Source organism: Vidua chalybeata, chromosome 9, assembly GCF_026979565.1.
Source record: "Vidua chalybeata isolate OUT-0048 chromosome 9, bVidCha1 merged haplotype, whole genome shotgun sequence".
NCBI classification, from domain to species: domain Eukaryota; kingdom Metazoa; phylum Chordata; class Aves; order Passeriformes; family Viduidae; genus Vidua; species Vidua chalybeata.
This window is the reverse complement of record NC_071538.1, coordinates 26,834,675-26,857,113: the sequence shown is the minus strand read 5'-3', so window position 1 is coordinate 26,857,113 and position 22,439 is coordinate 26,834,675. Positions and strand designations below refer to the sequence as shown.

Here is a 22,439-nt window from a genome sequence, read left to right as displayed (position 1 = left end):
TGAATGAGTAAAGGGTCTTCCAACATAAAGAAAACAGAACTGAAAATTGCATGCACACACTCTCAAGGGGGAGAAATTATGGTGGCTCTAATTCTGAGATTTTTCTTTTACGTATATTTATGTCCAAATAATTGACATAATGATTTTGGGGAAAGTATTTTTAAAGTAGACTTTTGTGCATATTTGCGTAATTTGTTTCTTTTCATGATGCTAATTTATCTTGATCCATAATTGCAGATTTTTAAACACTGAATCTGGTTCTTTTGGCTTTTAGCAGTATCTTTGTCTCTTGTGCTTTTTTTTTTTTTTCTTTCCATGACTGCTAGATTTAATTTAAAGAACAAAAAACCCCAGTACCACCACCCCCACGCCAAACCTCCTCACACAAAGTATTTTTATTGAACATATGGTTATATTTTATAATATAGAGCAGTTTGGCACTTTGCTGAAGTTGCATCACTGATACATGTTAAAAGCTTCAAAATATTTTTTTCCTCAGTGGTTTATTTTTCGCTTTCTGTATCACCTTTACCTTAGCTTTTTTCCTTACTCATTTTTGAAAAAAGCTTCAAAAGATAGAGTGTAGCTTGAAGAAGCCTTTAATATAATAGATAGTGTAACACAGTGTGTGCTAATTACAGATCAAAGCTAAACTATTTTTATGTGCCTTTTCCTAAGAGAGGAACCTGGGGCTTTGAACCAGTCAGGCTAATTTTTGCCACTAACCTTTTTTAAGGCTGCTAAAAAACTTTCTTTTCTTTTTAATTTTTTTTCCCTCCTGTAATTAAAAAATAGTTCATCCTATTCAACTTTGTGTATCCATGTTAGCTGTGCAGCAGGTAAAATGTGGGGTGGGGTGTTCCAAGGGGAAGTGGCTGCTCTGTGGATGGAGCTGTGAAGTCTTAAAAGAAAATGTGAAGGCACAGAGCCCTGGCAGGGTGGTAGAGCTGCTTCTGGCAAGCTTTTCCTCTATCCATGTGTGTCACTGGGGTGTCTGACAGGTGCTCCACTGTCACTTTTGCTGTCAGCCACAAGCAACCACAGTGAGAACAGCAGCATCAGTTTACCTTGTGTGTGTTACATACAAGTGCTGGCAGAATGAGAGCTGGCTGGTCCCCCAGATTATAATCAGTGGGATAATTGGGCTGGGTAATTGCCAGGCAGCCTTGTTAGTTTTGCTGTGAGTCAGCCATTGTGTGTGTCTGCTGCTGGAATAGTATGAATAAGTGGGCAGGTTTTCTGCTAAAAAAATTAGACAATCAACAGTATTTTGTCCTGTGGTCAGTTGCCTTCGCAGACATCACACCTGAAGCTGTTGTGGAAGTTCTGGCTGTACACACAGGAAAATAATTGTGTCAGTCAAGCTATGAAAAGTTAACATGGCAGTAAACTTCATTTAACTGACACAGGCTGTTCCAATAGGCTTTGGAGATTTCATCTCCACCTTTGCCCACTGGGTCTAAAATTGGCTGTGAGCCTTTAAAGAGCAGGGAGAGTTGGAAGATTGTATTGAATAATAGTTCTGGATACTTTTATTGTTTGAAATGACCTGCAAACAATACTTGGGGACTATTTTTCATTTTTCAGAATTGCATTTGAAAAATTTGCACTGTCAGTGTTTGCACTAGGTGGAAAACTTGCTCAGGATAGAGATTTCAAATCTGTCTGCCTTGTTTGTAGAGAAAACAAAACAAAAAGTTAAGATGATAGCTTCTGTATTTACTGTCATGCTTTTTATTAGGAAGCAGAGTTAATGATTCAAGCGTGAGTTTCACCTCTTTGTGCTGTACCAGTTTTCCCAAGGAGATTTTTTCTGGAAAGAGATGCATGTAAACAAATTCTGTTGAATTTAAACATGTGGCTGTGTGTTTTAAGAAGCCCCACTCAGCAGTAACAGCAGAGACAAGGAAAACGATGCAGTTTTGGAAATTTTATATTAGTGGATCTGCAAGATACTGGATTTCAGTAGGTGATGTCTATTTCTGAGCACTCTATGTCCTTGCTCTTTTGCATCAGCAAAAATGTTAGATGGAACAGAGGGACTGTAGGTGGGCTGCTCAATAAGGAAAATTGAAATGAATCCTTGCAAAGAAAGTTGGCTAAAAATATATTTATGTAAAGTGACTTTGTGCAGAGCTTTATAAGGAATATGAGCTTAACCAGGAGTCTTAATAAGTTTGATTATTAGCATGAAAGAATATATAGTAAAATTGAAAACATGAAAAATTTTCCTTGCATGTTTTATAAGGCTTATAATTTCTTGTAAATGACTATCCTGTTTTTGATTTTGTCTGAAATATGATTCTATTTGAGAAGATGCTTCTGTCTCAGTTCTGTAGTGACCCTGCAGCATTCTTCTGGGTTTTTTTCCTTTTTTTTTTTTTTTAAGGGAAGACCACAGTTTAACTCTGACTTGTCCTACTGATGCTAGTAGGTACTTCTAATAGTACCATTATTTTGTGTGTTAATTTTTGTACTTTATCTTAGTTTTTTGTTGTTCTTGATGAAATAAAGTTTGTTGTATGCTAAGATGTCTAACAGAGGAAGATTTAATTTTTTAAAACTTTTTTTTGTGAATTCTGAAAGGGTAAAAAAATGTATGACATCTTCAGTAAGGGGAGATATAAGCAACTGTTAATAAAAGTTGGAAAACAAACCAGGTAAATATTTTTATTTTCATCACTTTTTTGGCTGAATACTTGCTGCTTTTGGTATGTTCAGTTGATAGATGAAGAATAGTTTGGGTGGGGTTTTTTTTGGTATTTGTTCTCTTTTTACCAGTAAGAGACAGCTGCTGCTCTTGAAATGTAGGCAAATTTGATGACACTGTATATCAAACTGAATGAATGAATCAGGATGTGGTTGGAAGTTCTATTTTTGTTCTGCATAGAAAGCAAAGAAAAACGGCAGAAAATTTGCCATGGTCTAAACAGATGGACAGCTGAATTAATCAAAGAGCAGAACCAGACAAAACTCCTGGGATGCTGTGTTGCTACTAGAATTATATAGCTTTTAAGTTAGAAAACAAGACTTAGGTACAGATTTCCTTTCTACAATCATGAGTCTCCAAAACATCGGGATGTTGCTGCCCATCTTCACTGCTCTGTCTTGCTGACCCTGCATGCCCTTGCCTGTTGTGGCTTGTTTCAGTTGTATTCACAGAGTGAGAGCTCTTGCTTGTGCTTCCATAATTTCCTATTGTGGCTGCCTGACCTCCTCGTTCCTCTTTGTTCTTCCTGCTCGTCCATATTAAAAAAGCTCCCAAAGAAACATGGTCAGAAGTGGGCAAGAGCTTTACTGTGTTATTCAGAACTTCTGTGTAATCATTTTTGCATCTCTTTCCTCTTGATGCAGTTCAGATTTCTTCCCACTAGTATCTGGTCATTGAATCACTGTGTTATAAGTCTATACAGTAAAATATAAAAACTTTCCATGCTTTATATTTTTGAAAGTTGTAAATGAAGTCATGAGAACAAAAAGATGTGATCAAGATTCTTATTGAATCATGAAAAAAAAGAAGGAATCTGTTAAAAGTAATGAAATCACCATTCTCATTTTACTTTTCTTCCAAATACTGTCTTTCAAAAAACAACTCTAGGCTATAGCATGTGCAGGGAAAAATTCAGATATATGTTGTTGTGGGCTTGTTTGACAGTTCCACAGTTCTTTTCTTTTTTTAAATAATGAGTCTGCAAAATTGTTTGGATGATCAATGTATCAACTCTCTGCAAGAGAAGTTCATAATCATCTTGCTTTCTTTACTCCAGTTAGCTTCTTAAACACTCATTGTGTTGTCTTTTTTCTTATTTATTCCTATTTTTTCTCTATTCAGTGAGACCTAAACCAGACTAAATCACATCTTAAAATCCTTTGATACACCAACATCAGAACTGAATGCTAAATTTTGTCCAGGTGTGGTTATTGAGATGTAGGCAGTCATATCTGATTTTCTAGTTGTGTGGAAATCACCTGTTCACTCTCATCTGCAGGAAATCCTTAGTTTTCTTATAAAATCCAAGCATAGTCCTGTGCCTTTGCTGTAAGTGTTGTCTGAATTGTGCCTTTTAAGCCTAGGTAGGACCAACTGCTAACTGCTGTCACTTTTACTTCTGGAGTTCAGCCTTTAAAGCATCTTCTTTAGAAACTCAGCATAATAGAACTTCCTGCCTTGACTTCAGACTTTTTTCTCTATCTATCCTTTATGTTTTGTTTACACTGAATGGCATTTGCTGTTAAGGTGCAGGGCAGCTCTGTTTAATTTCATTATTGTGGAAACATTTGGAGAATATTTAATTATTCTTTTAGCAATCCATTAGAGAACCAGGAGAGCTTTGTTTTCCCATGATGAAACTGCTCAGTCATTCTGTAAAAGGGGTGAAAATGTGAACTGATGATACAACCTGCCTGCCTTAAAGCTCTTTAAGGCGTTTGACTAGCAGATTTATGACCACCAAAATGTCCAGTTGTATTAAATGACTGAATTGCTGTTTTATCCACAATGTACTGACAGTGTGGTGACTCTTCAAAGTAGTTTCTTATGATTCCATTCTCAGATGGAGATGGAAATTTCATGGGATATGGCTTTTGAAACAAATAATTCTTGCTGGGAGCCAGCCTGCTGCCAAAGTGTGCCTGGTGTTCTGTTTACCTGACAACGCACTGGCTTGCAGCACTGCCCAAATTTTTAATGCACACGTACAAGCAGCTCCCTTTTTGCCCAGTTTCAACTAGTTTGAGATTGATCTTTCACCTCAGACAGGATCATGTTTATTTAATGTCACACCCTAGAAGGTCAGTGGGCTGAGGGACATCAGGTCTGTCCTTTGAGCCTCAGACAGGTGGAAGAAGGAGAATAATGAAGTCTTGAAGATGAGAGCACTTCAGAGAGAGCTGTGTGTCAGGCTGTATTCCTCTGAGGGCAAATTTGGGCAGGTAATGCCAACCTGTGTACAGTGGGAGAGAGCTGTATGATAACTGGGTGGCGTGGACCTCAGAGTGCTTCAGGCACTAAGCAGTGGTTTAGTTTCAGCATTGACTGTGGTGCTACTTTGCTGTACTACAACAGAGGTTAAAATTATTGTTGCAGCATCATATCTTCTGCATTTTGGTTTCCATGTAGGGAGGGAGCAAACACCAGAATCGTTAGAACTGCATTTTGCATTGTGGACTGTTTTAAAATGAAGGAGAAAGGAAAGGATCCTGCTTTCAATGCAGTTCATGTGTGCTATATGAATTGAATTATGCTGTTTGGCATAAAAATAGGTTTGCCTGTGTTTTCCATCAACTTACATTTCTTGTTAGAAGGTAAGGTTCTAAACAGAAATGGAATTTTCCTTTTGACTTTCCTCAGAACTAACTGTGTCTGCTGGACTGTTTCCTAAAAGTGTGCAACTTGTTTCAATAGCTAGTTTTGCAAAATTCATCTTTTTGGTGATGGCTTTTCATCACTACTTTACCTGTTGGTAGATGACAGCCTAACAAAAAATTGAGAACATGTATTTTGAGGGGAAAAGATAGAATAATTAATTACTGAACAACATAATGTTAATTGAGTTTATTTTAAAGATAAGTATATTATTTTTAAGCCCATACAAATGAAAATGCTGTCTGTTTCTTTGTTTAGTTTTAAACATCGTTAGCAAATCTAGCAGCTCTCTTTTCCATCCTCTTTATATGGATAAATTCTCTGGGGTTAAGTAATATCATTGATGCTTTCAGGAGGAGGTTATTATTGTCCTGCAAAATTACTAATGCCTTCAGCAGAATGAGACCACTCTAAGTTGCATCCTTGCACTGTAAGAACTGAAGCCAATTTTGTAGTGTACATCAGCTGCAGTGCTAGAGATGGCTAGTGAATAAAGTGTTAAAAGAAAACTTGTGCATAAATACCTTGAAAGTACACTGCGGTACCTTAGGTAAATCGGAACGGGAATGTGTAATCGACAATCTTCCCGTTTCAGGCATTTTGTGAATGGCGTTTCATCACCGCTTCTACTTGCATATGAGTTAAAAAATAATAATTCAGAATGTTTAAATAAAGTACCTAGTTATAATTATCATAATTTCAGAATGCATTTTAAATCAAGGAACTGTGCTTTCATGTACGCATACTTAGATGTATTGTGTATTTGTTTTTAAATGAAAAGGAACCTGGTCTCCATCTTCCTGTTGACATCAAACAATCCTCTGATATGCAAATTCAGCTATGGGGAGAACAGATACACAGGGTTTGTTTGGATTCAGTCCAAGACTGAAAGAAAATTATATTTAAAGATGTAATTTATATGCTTTGCCTCATTTAAATGAAAATGCATTTTGTAATAATCCCTATAACGGAAAACATTTGGTGGAATGCTAAGATCCTTTGTGCGACTGATGCATTTTGCTATAGGTAGTTTAAAAGCATCTCTCTCATACTCCTGTGCGTCTGTAATATGCAGACGCAGCTGTCAACTTCTCAGTGGCATGTTTTAACAGAGTATGAAAATATATTTTTTTTGTAAATTAATAAATGTTTGTTATGTGAACTTTCTTAAGGCGTGCATGAGTGTGAAGTCTGTCTGTACCCACAATTAAAATACATCAAGTATTTTGCTTTCTGTCTAAAATTTTGCTAGTCTTAATGTTGTTTATGTATTTTCTCCTTGTGTGGAACTTCAAAACCTGACACAATACAATTTCTTTGGAAACATAGGCTAAACAAGCAATGATTTTTCTGTCTTTTTCCCTTTAGCTGCAGAATTTATAATGATGCAACTTTTACATTTTAACATTGGCTGAACTCCCGTTTTTCAGTAGGTGTCTTTGGAGGACTGTTATTCAATTCCTGAATACCACATTTGAAGCTGATGTGTATAGCAGAGTGTCATTGTTTTGTGTAAGCTTTAACAGGCCAGTGAACTGTTACCAGTGATCAGGAATGGGTTTATAGGCAGGGTAGAAAATATTTGAAAAGGAGTTACATCACTGTGAAATTTTCAGAAATCAGTTCCTTTAATTCCCTTTCATGTACTGCAGAAGTTTTTAAAACTAATGTGACCAAATCTTCCTACGTGATCTTTGTGACTGTGTGATACTGCTGTTCTTTTTTTTTCCTTTGTTTTAGAAAATGAGGGTATGGAAATCAATTTTGGTGTAAGGAAGTGTATTTAATTTGGGATGTTCTGTGGCACATAACTTTATATCTGGCCTTTATTTGTTCTGTGGCTACTTTATACTAGATTACTCTGACCACATTAATCCAACACTGAAGAGTGCTAAATACTGTATAAATCCTTTTTTTGGGGTAGGAGTTTTATTTTATTAATGTTACTTGTGGCTCTGTGTGTAGACTGACTATACATGACTCATCAAATGCAGTGATGATATATATATATTAATATTTAAGGGGAAAGTTTTCTGTGTCAAGAAATTTTGTTAAACCTTTCTCATTAGGTTGTGAGCCTCTTGTATTTTTCTATTTTTTAATTAAGGATTTTCTGTCTTTTCTTTTTTTCAGTAATTTGATGCAAGTTTTAACTTTTAATATTCACTAACCATGTTTTTTTTTAAAGCATTTTAAGAAACAGAAGAGGTTGATTCCTGAAAGAACAGTTTGGAAGTACTTTGTTCAGCTTTGCAGTGCCTTGGAACATATGCATTCTCGTCGTGTTATGCATAGAGGTAATACAGGATCAAAGATGACTTGTCCTTACTGTACCTTTGACTGTGTGAGATTTAAGCTGGATGGAATCAATTTTGACAGCTGTATGTTCCTGTAAGATTTTATAAGTAATAGAAAACTGAGAGAAGTTTGTGGTTTTACATTTGTTGTGGTAGGCATTTGTTTGATAGCAAGTTTTTCAAAATAAGCAATAGTTCTGTGAGTGATGGATACCCTGCCATAGCTACTTCATTTTTCTGGCTCTTAACTTCTGTCCTGTATTTATTCTTCTATATTTGCCTGTTTTCTTGTCCAGGTGTTGCTACCTGCCTTGCACAGATCTGTCAGCCCATTCTTTACAACTCTTGTACCTGGTTGTCTTAGAATATCTGCTCCTGCCCTGCTTGCAGGCCCTTCTCCTAGTCCCTTCTCTATTGGATTATGTGCAGGTGTGAGCATTTCCTCCAGTTGTCTGCTGCTTTCCACTATTTCCAATCTCTGTGTCCCAACAGCTCTGGTTGTTGCCAGCTATCCCTGTCAGGTTCTAAGTTTCCTTGGCCCATTTTAAGCCTTGCTGCTGCTGTCTCCTCTGGATGTGGTCTTCATTTCACCTCATAACTCTTGAGTCAAAGAAAACAGATCATAGTATAGCTTCTTCTTCGATCTGCTATTCTTTTTTCCCTTTCTGAAATCCCTCTGGTTATGGGATTGTGAGCTGTGTGTGGGCTGTCACCTTTAGGGTTCAGGTGACATTGCCTGTCTTAGGTTGGTGGCTCCCTGTGCTAGAGTGCAGCTCACTGCCTGATAGGAACAGTCCCTTGATGTCATTTGCAGCTGGAAATTTTGCACCCTTATCAGATGAGCTTAGAGACCCCTGCCCCTGCAAATGCCTTTCCCTTGTGATTCTTCCTTTTTTTTTCCGTTTGTGCAGATGCCTGCAAGTGCAAATGATACAAAGAGAAGGACATAAAGTACAGATTCTTTGCATAGGGTACAAGTATCTTCCTTTAATATTTTTATAATTAATTTAGTTAATTTCTGTATATTTTAGCTCAAAACAAAAGGATTTAAGTTCCTTAAATTGAAATACTAAGTTCAGAGCTTCTGGCAAAGCTATGGCAAATCTAATGATTCCATGGTTGCACGCCAAAAGCAATGACAATTAAATCTATTTTTAAGTTGAGCTATATCCGTGTTGGATTATTACACAAAGGGTTATCCAAACTCCTGAAAACTGGGTCAGATAGCAGGAGAACGTAATTGCTTCTGTCTTCCTCTAAAGCTTGTAAGGTTTTGTAACTTCTTTACTGGAAACCTGAAAATGCTGGTGTTTGAAGGGTTATTAACCATTCCTTTTACTGTGCCTGTGTCTTATGCAAACTGTAATCCCCTCTTATCAAAGTGAACTGATTTCTGTAATTTTAAGGCTAGGGTGGATTGCTCTTCAGCAGAGTAAGAGCTAAACTCCCTTGCCAAACAAATAACAGGTCAGTTTATTTAGAAGATTAACAAGGTAGGTATCTTGTTAGAAATCATAGAATTAGAGTCTCTGCTGTTGTCTCTAAGGAATTGGATTAAAACTTAAACTGGATATTACTTGTGAAAAATAACTGTCTGGGGTATACATCATTATTTTTCTTTGTTTCTACTTGATTAGCCCAATTCTGTTGATGAGTTCAAATAACCATTCTCCTGAGTAAATTTGCTTCTTTTTTTTAATGCCTGCTCTTATAGAGAATCAGTTATCTATTTCAAATAAATGATGTTATGCCACTGTGGGTAATTTGATCAACAAAAGTGATGAAAAATGCTGTACAGTTCTTGAAAACATTTTTAGGTTCTTACTGAAGGCGTAACAAAAGAGGTTCTCTAGTTCTAATGTAAATCCTTCTATGTAGCTTATATAAAGTCGTAATGAACTCCCCTGTATGTGCTTCTGGACTTTGGGGGTGTGGTTTTTTTGTTTGCCTACTTGTTTTTAAAAAAAAATACTTTCCATGGCCCTTGGTTTTCTTTGCTTGAGTGATGGTTCTGCTGTTAAAATAATGGATTTGAAATTCTGCATTCTGGGCCCATTCTTTCTGAGTAGCACTGTCAAATTTTACCAATATTACCTGTAAATAAAGTCCTCTTTGGGTCTCTTACTAATAGAAGAGTAGCTTTTCTTGCAACCTCACTGTGATTTTTAAATTTTCAAATTTTTCTTTCAGATATAAAGCCAGCAAATGTGTTCATTACAGCTACAGGAGTAGTAAAGTTGGGAGATCTTGGACTTGGTCGATTTTTCAGCTCCAAAACCACAGCTGCACATTCTTTAGGTAAGCTTTCTCTGAGCTACAGGTGTTGGACAGATAGAGTAATTTACATGGTGGAAATACTGTGCCCCACTCAGGAGGAGGAAGAAAAGGGTTAGGACCAGCTAAAGCTGTTATTAAGTAATATAAAAATGTAGTCCTAAAAGTGTTCTTAACAAAAAAATGGTCAGCACCATGGACAAATACAGAAACACTGTAACACTGAGGCATTCCTTTCAGCATACTTTTGGTATTTTCCCTCCTTTGTCTGCAGAATTTAGTGTGCATTTCTACCTCTGAACAAGTCTTTAAGACAATAGTGCTACCTAGAAATTCTAGGAAAAATAAGGTGACAATATGGATGTATTTTTTAAAAATTGACTTGAACTTTATTCAGTGTTGGGAGGAATTTCATAATTCTGTGTGCCTGCATGAGTAGCATTAATGATCTCTTGGTCACATGGTTTCAAAGGGCTCTCAGAGGAGCTTCCATTTTTTAAGGTGATGTTTCTCAATGTAAGCTTAAGTAGCTGAGGGGAGATCAGAATTAACAAAACCAATTCCCAGATAACTTATAAAAACAAGAATAGAAAAAAGCTTTCTGAAATGCTCAGTTTATTCTTTGCTAGCACACAAAACTAGCAGTATATTATCTCTATCCAAACAAAATTTTCATATAATTTGCATCTTTTGAGTAGCATGTGAATACTAGGATGATCAGGAGGCCTTTAAAGAAGAAAAGTTAAATATTTGGCATCTATTTTAAGTTTAAAAGTAGGTAACAGATGAATGACAGACTCTTAAGAGGATCTCTGTAGAAGAGGAAAACCTTGTAAATAGAGTAACATCTGCTTTAAAGAGAAATGTAGGAAATAGTGTTCATAATACTGTTAAGTTGGATTTTTTTAGGTAAGAAAACATGCTTTTCCCTCATTGAAGTGTCTGTATTTGGTGGTTGCTGAACTCAAGCCTGTGCATTGATTACATGTTGGTAGCACATTTGAGGGGTGAGTGACACATGAGGCCAAAAAGATAATATTTTGGACAGGAAATTTTTGACACTCCTTACTTCCCTGTCCTTCCTTGTCCAACAGCCTTTGGTCACTCCTTTGTGCCTTCCAGTGTTTACTGTGTTTGGTGCAGACTGTAAAGTCAAACCCATGAGTAACTGCTGAGGTGTTAGGAGGAGCCCCAGCCACAGAGGGCAGTCCTGCATTAGCCAGAGGCTGAGGAGGAGTGGAGAGCCCAGGCTGGAAAAGTGCTCGGGTTGCACGCAGAGGGTCGGTCACATGTGACACTGAAGATCTGCTGCTGTCACAGGGCAGTGTGGCACCCAAAGTGCTGCTGTTCCTGCTGCCCTTGCAAGCCAGTGGCCGTCTGGCAGCACTGTGGAGAGGCTGGGTTGGGTTCTTGCAGGTGGGCTCTGCTCCTGCCTGCAGATGGAAGGAGGGTGTGAAGAGGGAGCTGTAAATCCTGATCTGAGCAGTAGGAGCTCAGGAATGAGGCAGAGGTCAGCAGGGAGGGTGGGAGAGTAGACTTGCATTCTGAGGCACAAGTCAGGAAGTTAAAGAGGAGCAGTGTCTCAACCCTGGATTATTTTGGCTCCTGGCAGCAGAGTGGTTGTGAGGGATGAGCTGGAAATTTAAAAAAGCTGAAGATTGCGCCAGAGTTAAAAAACCGTGTAAAACCCCTGAAGCCTTTAAAGCTCATCTTTTACAGATGCAAGAGTCATCCAGAGAGTGGGGAAGGAGGGGAGATTGGCAGCTTTGTTTCTTCTGTTGGTGGCTTTGTCTTGGTAGAGGAGTTGTTATTTTTTATTTTTTTCCCCATCTCTTCTTTTCCCATTTCCCTCTTAATTATGGCCTAATGTCAGAATTCAGCCTAGAAAAAAGGTTTGTTTCAGCTGTTAACTTAGGCTACAGAGGACACAGTGACTTTCTGATTTGTTGTCACTGGCAGAGACCACTTCTTAAATTGATTCCTTCTGTAGTTTCTGATGCTGGTTTTCTTGAAATTTCTTTCAAAGTCGTATCTTTTTATGATTCCATAAACCTTTGGTGCATGTAACCTAGTAAATTGCAAACATATGTGTAGCAATTTATACTTGTTTACAGGCTTTATAAAAATTTCAGTAGCAAACTAGATTCAGGCTTTCAGAGATAAAGAAATGTACTAAAATTTTAATTAGCTACAGCTTCTAACTGCTAATTATGAATAATACTGGTTTAATTAGAATCTTTACTGATGGTCTGTTTGAAACAAATGAAAAAACTGCACTGGACAGGGTTTTTCATGTTCTTAACTCTTTCTATACAGCTTTATCAAAATTTTACTATTGTCATGCCTATACCTTTTTGGAAATGGAAAACCTTCCTTACAAAAGGGCAGAGGAAATGGAGGCATTTGGTGTTGCTGATTTGATAAACTTGACAAAATGTCTTGTTTTCAGAACACTTTATATTAGAAAGGGACTGCTGCTGCTTTCTCTACAACTCTGTTAGGGTTTTCTTGCTACTGTTTTAATGGCTGCATGCCAGGCCTTATGCTCTTTGGTGAAATGGCAATTCTAAGGCCAGCTCATGGATATATGTGGTTTTTTCTTTGTTAGCCATTCAGTGGATGTAGAGATAAGTCTTTTCATATTTCAGTTACAAAAACAATCACTTGATCTCTCTGCTGTGGCTGTGCTGTAAGGCTGCACAGTGTGCTGTCCAGGCAGGCACTGCCACCAGCATGGGGATCCCTTCTTGCAGGGCAAAGGAGCAGATCTGCAATCTTCTTCAAATGCTCAAATGCAGAGAATCATCTGCATGGAATTCTGGTCTTCTGTGTTTTGACAACTTCTGTCATTTCTGTGATACTGCTGTCCCCAGCTTAGATCATGTTATGTGAGGGGGTTGAATATAAACTATAAACAGGTTGTGGAGAATAAAATACCTTGTGAAGATGTGTGCTGATACTCTCCTCTCCTCTCACATATGGGTCTCTAATGCAGTAGAGGGTGTGCTGAGGTGGTGGTTTGCAGCACCATTCTGTGAATAGAATAAACTCCACTTAGACACCCAACCATACTCAGAACCTGCACCCTCAGTGTACAGTAATGCTGGCAGGGAAATCTGCAGCTGAGTCATTGCAGTCATCAAGGAAGCTGTGTTAAAATAGCTCTTGTATTTTATGTACAGAAACATGAGATCTCTTACAGTAGTTTGAAAGCTGAAGAGAAACTATTGTGTTGTTATAAAATAACTCAAGATATTTATAGATTGACTTATGTAGAAGGACTGTTTGCACATTGTGGGCTAGGTTGCAGAGTTACTTTGGATAAGTGCAGTAGATTGGGACCTGTCCTTGAAGACTAACCCTTGACTTAGACATCTCCTATAGTTACATTACATAAGTACAAAACCCTGAACATTATAGAATCAGTAGGGTTGGAAAGGACCTCCAAGCTGCTTGTTTGTGATGTGGTTTGTCTGTCTTCAGCATCCACATTGATCTTGTTAAGCATGTTGTATTGAACTCTATATTACAAAATTGCTGTGATCTTATGGACACCGAGTCATTCATAAACTATGTCTTTGGCTTACTGAAATTTGGCCTCTTTAGCCCCCTTCCTGAATTCTGCTAGTTGTGTTTGCCAATGCATGAAATGCCAGTAATGATTATGTGGCCATTTTTAAAACTATGGTCTGTTAAACCTGTCCTGAATGAACCACTGCATTGTTTTGTATAAGTAGATTTAACATTTACCAGGCTGATTTTTCTTCCAGCCTAAAAATGCTTGATAGCTTTTACAGCTAGTAAGTATTTTAGAACTAGTAACTATATTAGAGCAACTTACTGTATTTCATTCCACTCCTTGATGCACTTGTTCAATTTTACTCAGATGCATTGTGAGTTATATGTTTATCCAGGTAGTAATATGGACTGTTGATATCATAACTCCCTTTTCTGTAATAGAGTCTTTGCCTCCCATCCTTCAAATCAGCTCCCTGCTCTGTATTAACCACCATTTCCATTATGTCTATTCCCTCTGCCAGTAACAGGAAGCTTGCATAAAGAATCAACACTTTTCTGGATCTACAGCATCTTTAAAGGGAGGGCTCTCCAGAGCAGCAGCAGATTGAGGAGACACTGTATTTGACACAGACCATTTTCAAGGAGTTTACTATTCAGACTTGCAGGTTATCACAGGTCTGCAAATGGAGCAAGCAGAATACTGAAGTTACTGATTTTGTTCTTAAAAATGTAGGCACCTCAATGATTTAGCTGATTTTTCTTGTATTATCCCACTTCTGTGCCTTCAGATGAGTAAAGGAAGTGAGGAAGTTGCATATCTCTGTACTACTGGGATGCTGTATTTCACTTAACAGTAAAAAAAGATCCAGGAAGGAAATACATCATACAATCACACTGGTAGTTGCTTACCAGCAGCACAGCTATGTCCTGAGTGTGCTCACTGTGTTCAAAGGATCATTGCAATGCTTTCAGTAGTTCCTGGATGTCAGAATAATGAATCTTTAGTGTCATCTTCTATTAAAAACAGTTTACAAGTAGTAATGATGTCTGAATCTTCAGGTTGTTAGTGTGATTCCATGAGTAACAGAACTAATTTTAATTCCTCTCACTAGTTAGCCATGGGGGGCTGCAGGTTGTATTGCAGTGGAGGTGTTACACTAGGCTAAATGCTGTAAAATGGTAACATTTGTTCTTGCTTTTCACTATCATCAATCTTTCACGGTCATATCAGACCCCTAATGTATCAGCAGGCTTCCCAGAGCTACTGGTTAAAATTACCTTTGCTTTTGGTAGACTATGAACCTTCAAACCTCAGTGTTTTCAGCTGCCCCCTGTGGATTCTGTGAAGCCTCTTTCTGGCACATTACTCACTGCCAGCCACTTGTGTGATACCTCAGAGCAGCAGAGGCACTGCTGCTGCAGCCAGTGAACAAACACATTACTATTAAACTTATTTCTGTTGTTAGATGAATTCTACCAACAAAGCATCAGAATATATTAAACCAGTGCTTTAATTAATGGGTACAAAATGTAGCTGAAATTTTTCAGAAGCGTCCAAGCTCTCAGGTTGTTGGGGTGTTAAAAAAAAACTCGAGGGAAATAAAACAGTAAGATAATAAAAATATGAAACCTGTGTCATTCTAAATGCTTAGTTGCAGTTCTAATCTTAAGATATCTGTCATTAAGTGCCCATTAAAATACTGATGTTGATACATTAGAAAACAGAGTTGCTTCTAGATATTTTGGTAGTTATTTTGGCATTGTGGTCTACCCATCTGCTTGCCTATTGTTTCACAGGGAAAAGACTGTTCTCTGTTGTGGGTGGATGCAAACATCCTATGAGAATAAATGTCTCCCACAGTACTCTCTTGAGCTGCCTTTCCCCAGCCTTCCTCCCTTTAAGCTGTTACCATTGGCAGCCTCAGTTCAGAGGTGCACTGAGTGCTCAGCCCAGTGCTGAGGGACAGGGGCTGTGGCACTCTCAGCTTTCCCAGAGCTGGAAATCTCCCCCAGCATGATTAGGGAGCCAGATCCATTGGAGGATACCACATGGGGACCTCTGTCTTTGCCTGTTACAGCTGTCTGTTACAGAAGCAGTTTAAATGGGTTTTCAGTGTTGTTGGCCAAGGAGCAGATCAACTGAAATTATGGGTTACCAGCAGCAGTGGCCTTACCTGAGATAGGTGGTTCTGGGTTTCCCTATCTGAGCTGGGCCCTTCAAGTAGGAATTTAATTCTTCCTCTTCCTTACTTCCTCATGACATAGTTTGACATGCAGCATTTCTTAATGGTAGGGCACGTTGTTAAAACAAACCCCTTAACTTTTGGAAATTATTAGAGTAAAATTATGTCTGATTACTTAAAGTTATTTAATCTGATTATTTGGATGTGGAAGTACTTTTATATTCACTATATCTCTGTTTCCAGTATTCATACAGAGATCAATTCTGAATTAGCTTCATCTATTCAGAAGAGCAAAAGTGAAACCAAATCCTTGTGTTACAATAATGTGTGAGGTTCATACCACAAAGAGCAAAAATGAAAAATTGCTGATTTTAATTGATGGTGTCGCAAGATGTTTGGTTTCAAAATAAAATCAACTTGAATTGACAGAAATCAGCTGTTCTTCATCACTGGGATTCAGTGCTCAAAAAAATATTCAAACAAAATCAAAATAAAAATCTGTATAGATCTATGACTTTTTTGGGGAAACAGGGAGAAAGTTCAGAAATAATGCACTAAAATTGCCATTACCATTATTTTCCATAACTTCTTTTTCTTATTGCTCTGTTATACATGAACTCATCACTCAGCTACTTCTTTGTAATGATATTTTTTATACAGCTGAAACATCTCTCAGTATTTCTCTGTTCCAAGTAACTTGTGATGCAAATGGGTAGGGTTTGATTAAAATCAAGGGGAGAGATGTTCTGGAATATTCAACATAAATTTACTCTGCTTTTCAAGAGCAGACATTTCCAGAGCCCACAACTCTGAGGCAGAATTAAGCTGGGACAGGTGCAGGTTTGGGAGCTGAAAAGCCCTTGTGGAATTTAGTCCTACAGCTGATGGCTGAGTCGCCCTTAGGAACCTCAGCTTCTGCGGGGCTTGCTGCTTTTCCTGCCCTCATCTCTGAAGGGCCAGAATCTCAGGCTGTTTTAATTTCAGCTGTTCAAAGTTCCTGTGTTTTTAGTTCCAAAACCAGCATTTCCAGATTTATATATTCTCAAAGGAAGAACATAACTCGTGAAACAAAAAATTCAGCCTGTGGTAGAGAATTTCTAGTGTTGTTTCCAGCCACAGCAATAACAGTTTGGAAAAGTAGCAGGGATGTGTGTGTGTAGTACCTTCCCTTGTTTCTCCTTAGGAGAAACAAATTACTCATGAGGTTCCTTAAAAGCAAGATTTGGAAGTGTTCTACAACTGCATAGCTTTGGTAATGAGCAGTGAAAATAAAGCTGCATTGGATGAAATAGATGCTAATTTGTGTAGTTTTGTCAAACTGAAGTGTCCTAAGTATGAGTTGAAGTTTTAAGTGTAGCAAAATTAAAGATGAGAAATATTCTTTTACCAGGAAAACTGTAATTTAACTACTGCATAACAACAGAAATTTCCATTCAAAAATACTTGTGGTTTTTTTGCAGTTGGTACACCTTATTATATGTCTCCAGAGAGAATACATGAAAATGGTTACAACTTCAAGTCTGACATCTGGTCTCTAGGCTGTCTGCTGTATGAGGTAATACTGATAGATACAGGGAACTTAATAACACTCTTGTACTTCCCCCTTCCCCTGCCCACCTCTCCTTACATAACCTAAGCATGTGAAATACTTTTTTTTGTGTTTTACTTGAACTTGCCTTTAACTGGGCTTGCTACAAAGATTTTACAGCAATTTCTTGAAGACTGGGTGTGACTGAAGGATTAGTAAAAGAATAATAGTAAGCACATGTAAGATTGTTCTATGTGTTTTCATGCTGGTTATATGGTTTTGTTAATAAATCATTGAGAAGTAGTAGGACTGATTTGAATATGTAAGTAATGCTTTCAAAAACTGCAGTATAGTTACTTTAATACAGATTTCTTATTTTTATAAAGACTTTAAGCCTAAGTAAAATGATGAAAAAAGTTTATTGTACTTACTGCTGCTAGCTTGGATGAATTCTCAATTTAACGACTTCTGTTGCACACACATGTAATTTTTTCTGTTCTCCTGTGATGGTTAAACTGCAGTTGTTTAGTTTCTCTATTGGTACAGTCGAGATTGGTAGGTGACACATAATTCTAAATACTACTATATTTTGAGAAAATAAAGGTACAGGGCACGTTGCAATGGAGGCAAATGAAGGTGTGAAGAACAGGTAGGCTTCTAAAACAAATATATCTTCCAAATTCTTTGTGTATAATTTCTTGATTAGAAGAAATAACACCTGTGTTGAATGATGCTGGGGAAAAACTGGTTCCATCAGCAATGGCAGTGAAGTCTCCCCAGTCATGTTCCAGGTAGAAACTAATCTACTCAAGTCATTTTTTGTTTACCGACAAGCCACCTGCCTCAGTGGGTCAGCAGAACTCAACACATACTCAGCAGTATCAGCACCTCCTTGTTTATTTTAGGATTGTGTAGAAGACACTGGCAGCCTGTTGAGGTTGGATTTTACTGCCAGGTGAATCATCTCCAGTAATATTTGTTTACTTTCTATCACTGACATGTTGCTTTGAATATTAAAAGGATGAATAGCTATACTGCAAGTCTGCAGTTGTGTGTTTAGCTGTTGCTTTAAATATTGGGGATTATTCAAGGAAGGAAGTCCAGCTGCTAGCAAGTATTTAGAAGTTTGAATCCTGAACTAAAACTTAATCCTGTATTGGGATTCCTCAATACTGACCATAGCAGCTGCCTCAAATTTCAGTGCTCTGCTTTGCACACTTGTGCAAGCCCTAAGGTAGCATAAAGGTGGATGAGCATTCTTCAGTGTTATTATTTCTTTGCCCTTTGTTGGTTTACTTGAGGATTTTTTGAAATCTGGAAATAAACAAATAAAACCTTTGAATTACTGTTACATAAAAACCTCACGGTTTAAGGTTAATTTTTCTTTTATGTTATATGAAATTAAATTGCTGGATATAAATCAGTAGTAGTTTTCTAAAGAATTTTTTAAGCTTGCTGCCTTAATGCTGGTAGAGTATATTAAACATCTATGTGAATATTATATTTTTCTTTGATGTGGTAGATAATCCCAAAATACCTAAATAACTCAGTTCCATTGATTAACTCAGCATCTTGAAATACGATTCTCCTTTGATTTATTTTAGAGGTTTTACCAGGATGCTATTTAAGCTGATGTGGGGTAGTGTTTGTTTTTCTTATTGAAAGAATAAAATAATTATTAGGACCCTTGTTGTTGATACATAGCTACAGTATTGGGCATTGTCTTCAACTATAGCTTTTAATTTCTTTTAGAATTGCATTTAGTTGATCTGCAACATACCAGATATTTGTGGTGGGTTTTCTTGTTTTGTTTCCGAAGTTTATCTTGAGCATTTATCTGTAATTTTGAAATTTCAGTTACAGCAAATTCAAAATACATGCTCAGCATTTTTCTCACGTAGTATTTTTTTCTTAATTATTGGAAGGTGATTACTTAAGGTTCTTCAAGACTTGTGTGGACTAATGAATGGTGTTTTTTAATCTGTGCACTTTTGTGTTGCTAGTCTTTCTGTGATTTGTCTATTGCCTGCATTTTAGCATGTTCTATTATGTTGATTTCATGGTGATGTGTGTTCATATGTGCTCTGGATTGTCACCAGCTTAATTGGAAAAAAGCTGTGGCAAGTTTATCGCATCTCAGTAAATGCTTAATTGCCACTAAACTCTTCAGTTACGTTTTAATTTAGGTTTAAACTAACTTGTGTTTAAAAATTATTATTTCTTGTGTGTATAACAATCTATTATTCAATCCTAACTGTGTGGTCAATAAGATTTTGCAGAAGTATGTTTTAAAGTCTGAATATTTTAGAGCCCCAGGTATTTCTGAAATCTCAAAAACACTACCAGTGGAGTTTTAATTGATATGCAACAAAGTAGACTTTACTAATTAAAATCAAGATGCTGTGCTTTTGCTACATGGACCTTTACATGGAAAAGTAGGTCTTACACATTTCCTTTTATTGTTCATCGTAGCAATTGCATCCTTACAGGGTTGTAGGTTGGTGGCTTACAGTTCAAAAAAAAAAAAAAAAAAAAAAAAAAAAAGAGAGCGAGCGAGCTGCCACCAGCCCTGAAGACAGACAGTGGGCTTTCGTCCCTCAGACACCCCCAGAATACTAATCAGCAAAGTCAGACCCTGGAGGTCAGGGAGCAAGTCAATCATTCTAGCGATCGTCTCAGTGTGGAGGATCAAATTAGCCTGAAAAATTCAGCTGCTGGGAGGAGAGGGCGAGCAGCTGTCAGGGGCAGCAGCGAGATGCACTAATGAACCAGATGAATAGTGCAAAAGCTTGAAAATAAAAACAGGACAGTTGACATTTTTCATCTGTCAAAGCAGGAGATGCATGAAAATATAGTATTCCTGTTTTAACTCCTTAGGGGACATTCAGAATTTTTTTAACACTCGGCAGCATTCAAACAAAAGTACTTTTTAATGAACACCTAGAGTATGAAAATGAGTATCTATGCATTTATTTAGAATTTCTGCATGCGTACAGACCCTGCAGTTGATTTTTCTTTTTTTCTTTTTTTTTCTTCTTTTCTTTTTTGGTCTTCAGCTTGCATTTTTAACATTCTTTTTAAGGTAAGAGACAATGTCATGTAAATACAAAAATTAACATTATCTTAGTAATACAGACTGGGAGGAATGTAGGATGCAACTGCAGCATAATACTTGTTTTGGGAGCATTAAAATTTATTTTTACTTGAAGGTAATAGGAAAAAGTATTGAACTATTTGAGAGCAAATTAATGAGATATAAAACAAGTGGAAGGGAATTTTGGTAATTCTTTTCATACATTTCCCCCAGTGATATTGATGCTTAGACATGAAAGAGTTAAACTTCTATCTGGAAGACCACAAGACAGATGAGAGCCATTTTCAGCTTGTCCTGTCCCTGCTGAAGCTCACTGAGTAGCACAGCATGGACTAGCGTGTTTCACACACACTCTGCCTGTCTGGGGAATGTACACATTGTCCTTCCAAAATCAAACTTATTAGCACATGTAGAAAAGGGTGACTGACTTTGGGGCAGCTCTGCACTCAGAGCAGCATTCGTGCTGCTACAGTTAAGATTTCTTAGGCTTTGAACAGAATGGAGAGATTTTAAATGAATGTTTATATTTCTAATCCAGCTAGCCATAGCGTTTGTTTCCATCTCAAATGTCAAGTCGTAACATTGTCTGGAAATAAAGTGTAGGTTTATTAATGCTAGTTTTAAGCTGATCAATTATATAAGTGCTCTGCAACTGATTTTCTTAGTTTAGTATTATAGTTGCAAATTATTGCCATAGATGCCAGTTCCGTGCTTCTGATGGAAGTTTGGGGATTTTTTTTTTTAATAACATCCTGAATTATGAAGATTTTGGGTCTGAGATCTTGGAAGTATAGGTGATAGCTTTTTCTTGCTTTCAGAACCCCCAGTTATATTGAAGCCTAGTGTCACAGCTGTGGAAGGTTACAAAATCTGCTATGATTATCTAGTGTTATCTACACAACGTGTTGCTTTAGGTTAGATAATGTTTTCCTGTAACTTACGTGTTTTCTTACAAAAGGTCTTCCAAGGAAAAGTAAAGGTTTGGATTTTTTTGGTGTCCTTTGTGGTGCGAGGACCCTCCACTCTCAATAATACCGTAAACTACTGAATTTCCCCTCATAGTCTATTAATAAAACCCTAACAGTGTGCAATTCAGATACTGCATTGTAAGGATTGTGGCAGCTATGGTTGTATGACATAGAATAAGTACATACAGTGGTTACAGGAATAGTTTTGGAACTTCTGTTATTATCACTGCAGGGCTCCCTCTAAGCAGAGCATTGAGAGTCATTAAGAATCACTTTTGATTTGTTACTATTACAGATTTTATGACAAAATAGCTTTACTTAAAAATGCAAAAGAAAACTGTACATTTTCTTTAAACAGATGGCTGCACTGCAGAGTCCCTTTTATGGTGATAAAATGAACTTGTACTCCCTATGCAAGAAGATAGAACAGTGTGACTACCCACCTCTCCCTTCAGATCACTATTCAGAGGAAGTAAGTAATTTTCCTTTTCATGGGCTGGATCCCCAGTTTATGTAAGCTGGCACGCTTCCAGGGAAGTAAATGAACTTGTGTGATTTTATGTTATTTGCAGATTATGCCTATAAGTGTTTGCTTGTTGAACTCGCTCAAATGTTGCTGTCAAAACAAATCTCTCATGATTTATATTTGAGGCTATTAATGATGGAAACGTCACACTATTAGATTCTTAATTTCATTGGGCTTCCTTGCAAGTATGGTAAAATACTTTCCCAGAATGCACAAGGATATGTTCCACGTGCCAGGATGGGATAGAGCCTTACATCTGTAGGGTGTTTTTCTAAAAACACAACTATCCATGTTTATGTTGCACAGTAAATTAGTGCACTGGCCCTGTTCCTCTAGGGGCCTGCATTAAAATAGATATAATGTAACTCAGTAGTAAAAACAAATTGTTCAGGTCCCATTTGTCTGCATTATAAAACTGGGATGTGCTGTTCAGTACAATTGAACAGAGGTTCTTTTGCAAGGAGTGGTTCTTGACAAGACTAAGAGTAAATTTCAGAGAAAAACAGGCACACATAATATAATTGAATTTGAACAATATACTCCTGCAAATCTCAGCAGTGTTTGTTTTAAGCTGAGAGCTAACAGTACTTACTGTCATTAGTTCATTTAAGGGGGAGTACTTGCTTTTGTAAGCTCTAAAATGAAAAGAAACTAAACAAAATAAATATTTTTCTTAATGTAACAG

At 37.3% G+C, this 22,439-nt stretch overlaps 1 protein-coding gene across 1 annotated transcript in view; it reads left to right on the top strand.

Moving 5' to 3' along the window:
• Window positions 1–22,439, top strand: part of NEK7 (NIMA related kinase 7) — a 69,127-nt gene that overhangs the window by 33,803 nt on the left and 12,885 nt on the right. Inside the window, 4 exon segments of the mRNA XM_053950269.1 lie at window positions 7,554–7,662; window positions 9,853–9,960; window positions 17,099–17,193; window positions 21,587–21,700. Of these exon segments, the coding sequence (XP_053806244.1) occupies window positions 7,554–7,662; window positions 9,853–9,960; window positions 17,099–17,193; window positions 21,587–21,700 (426 nt within the window).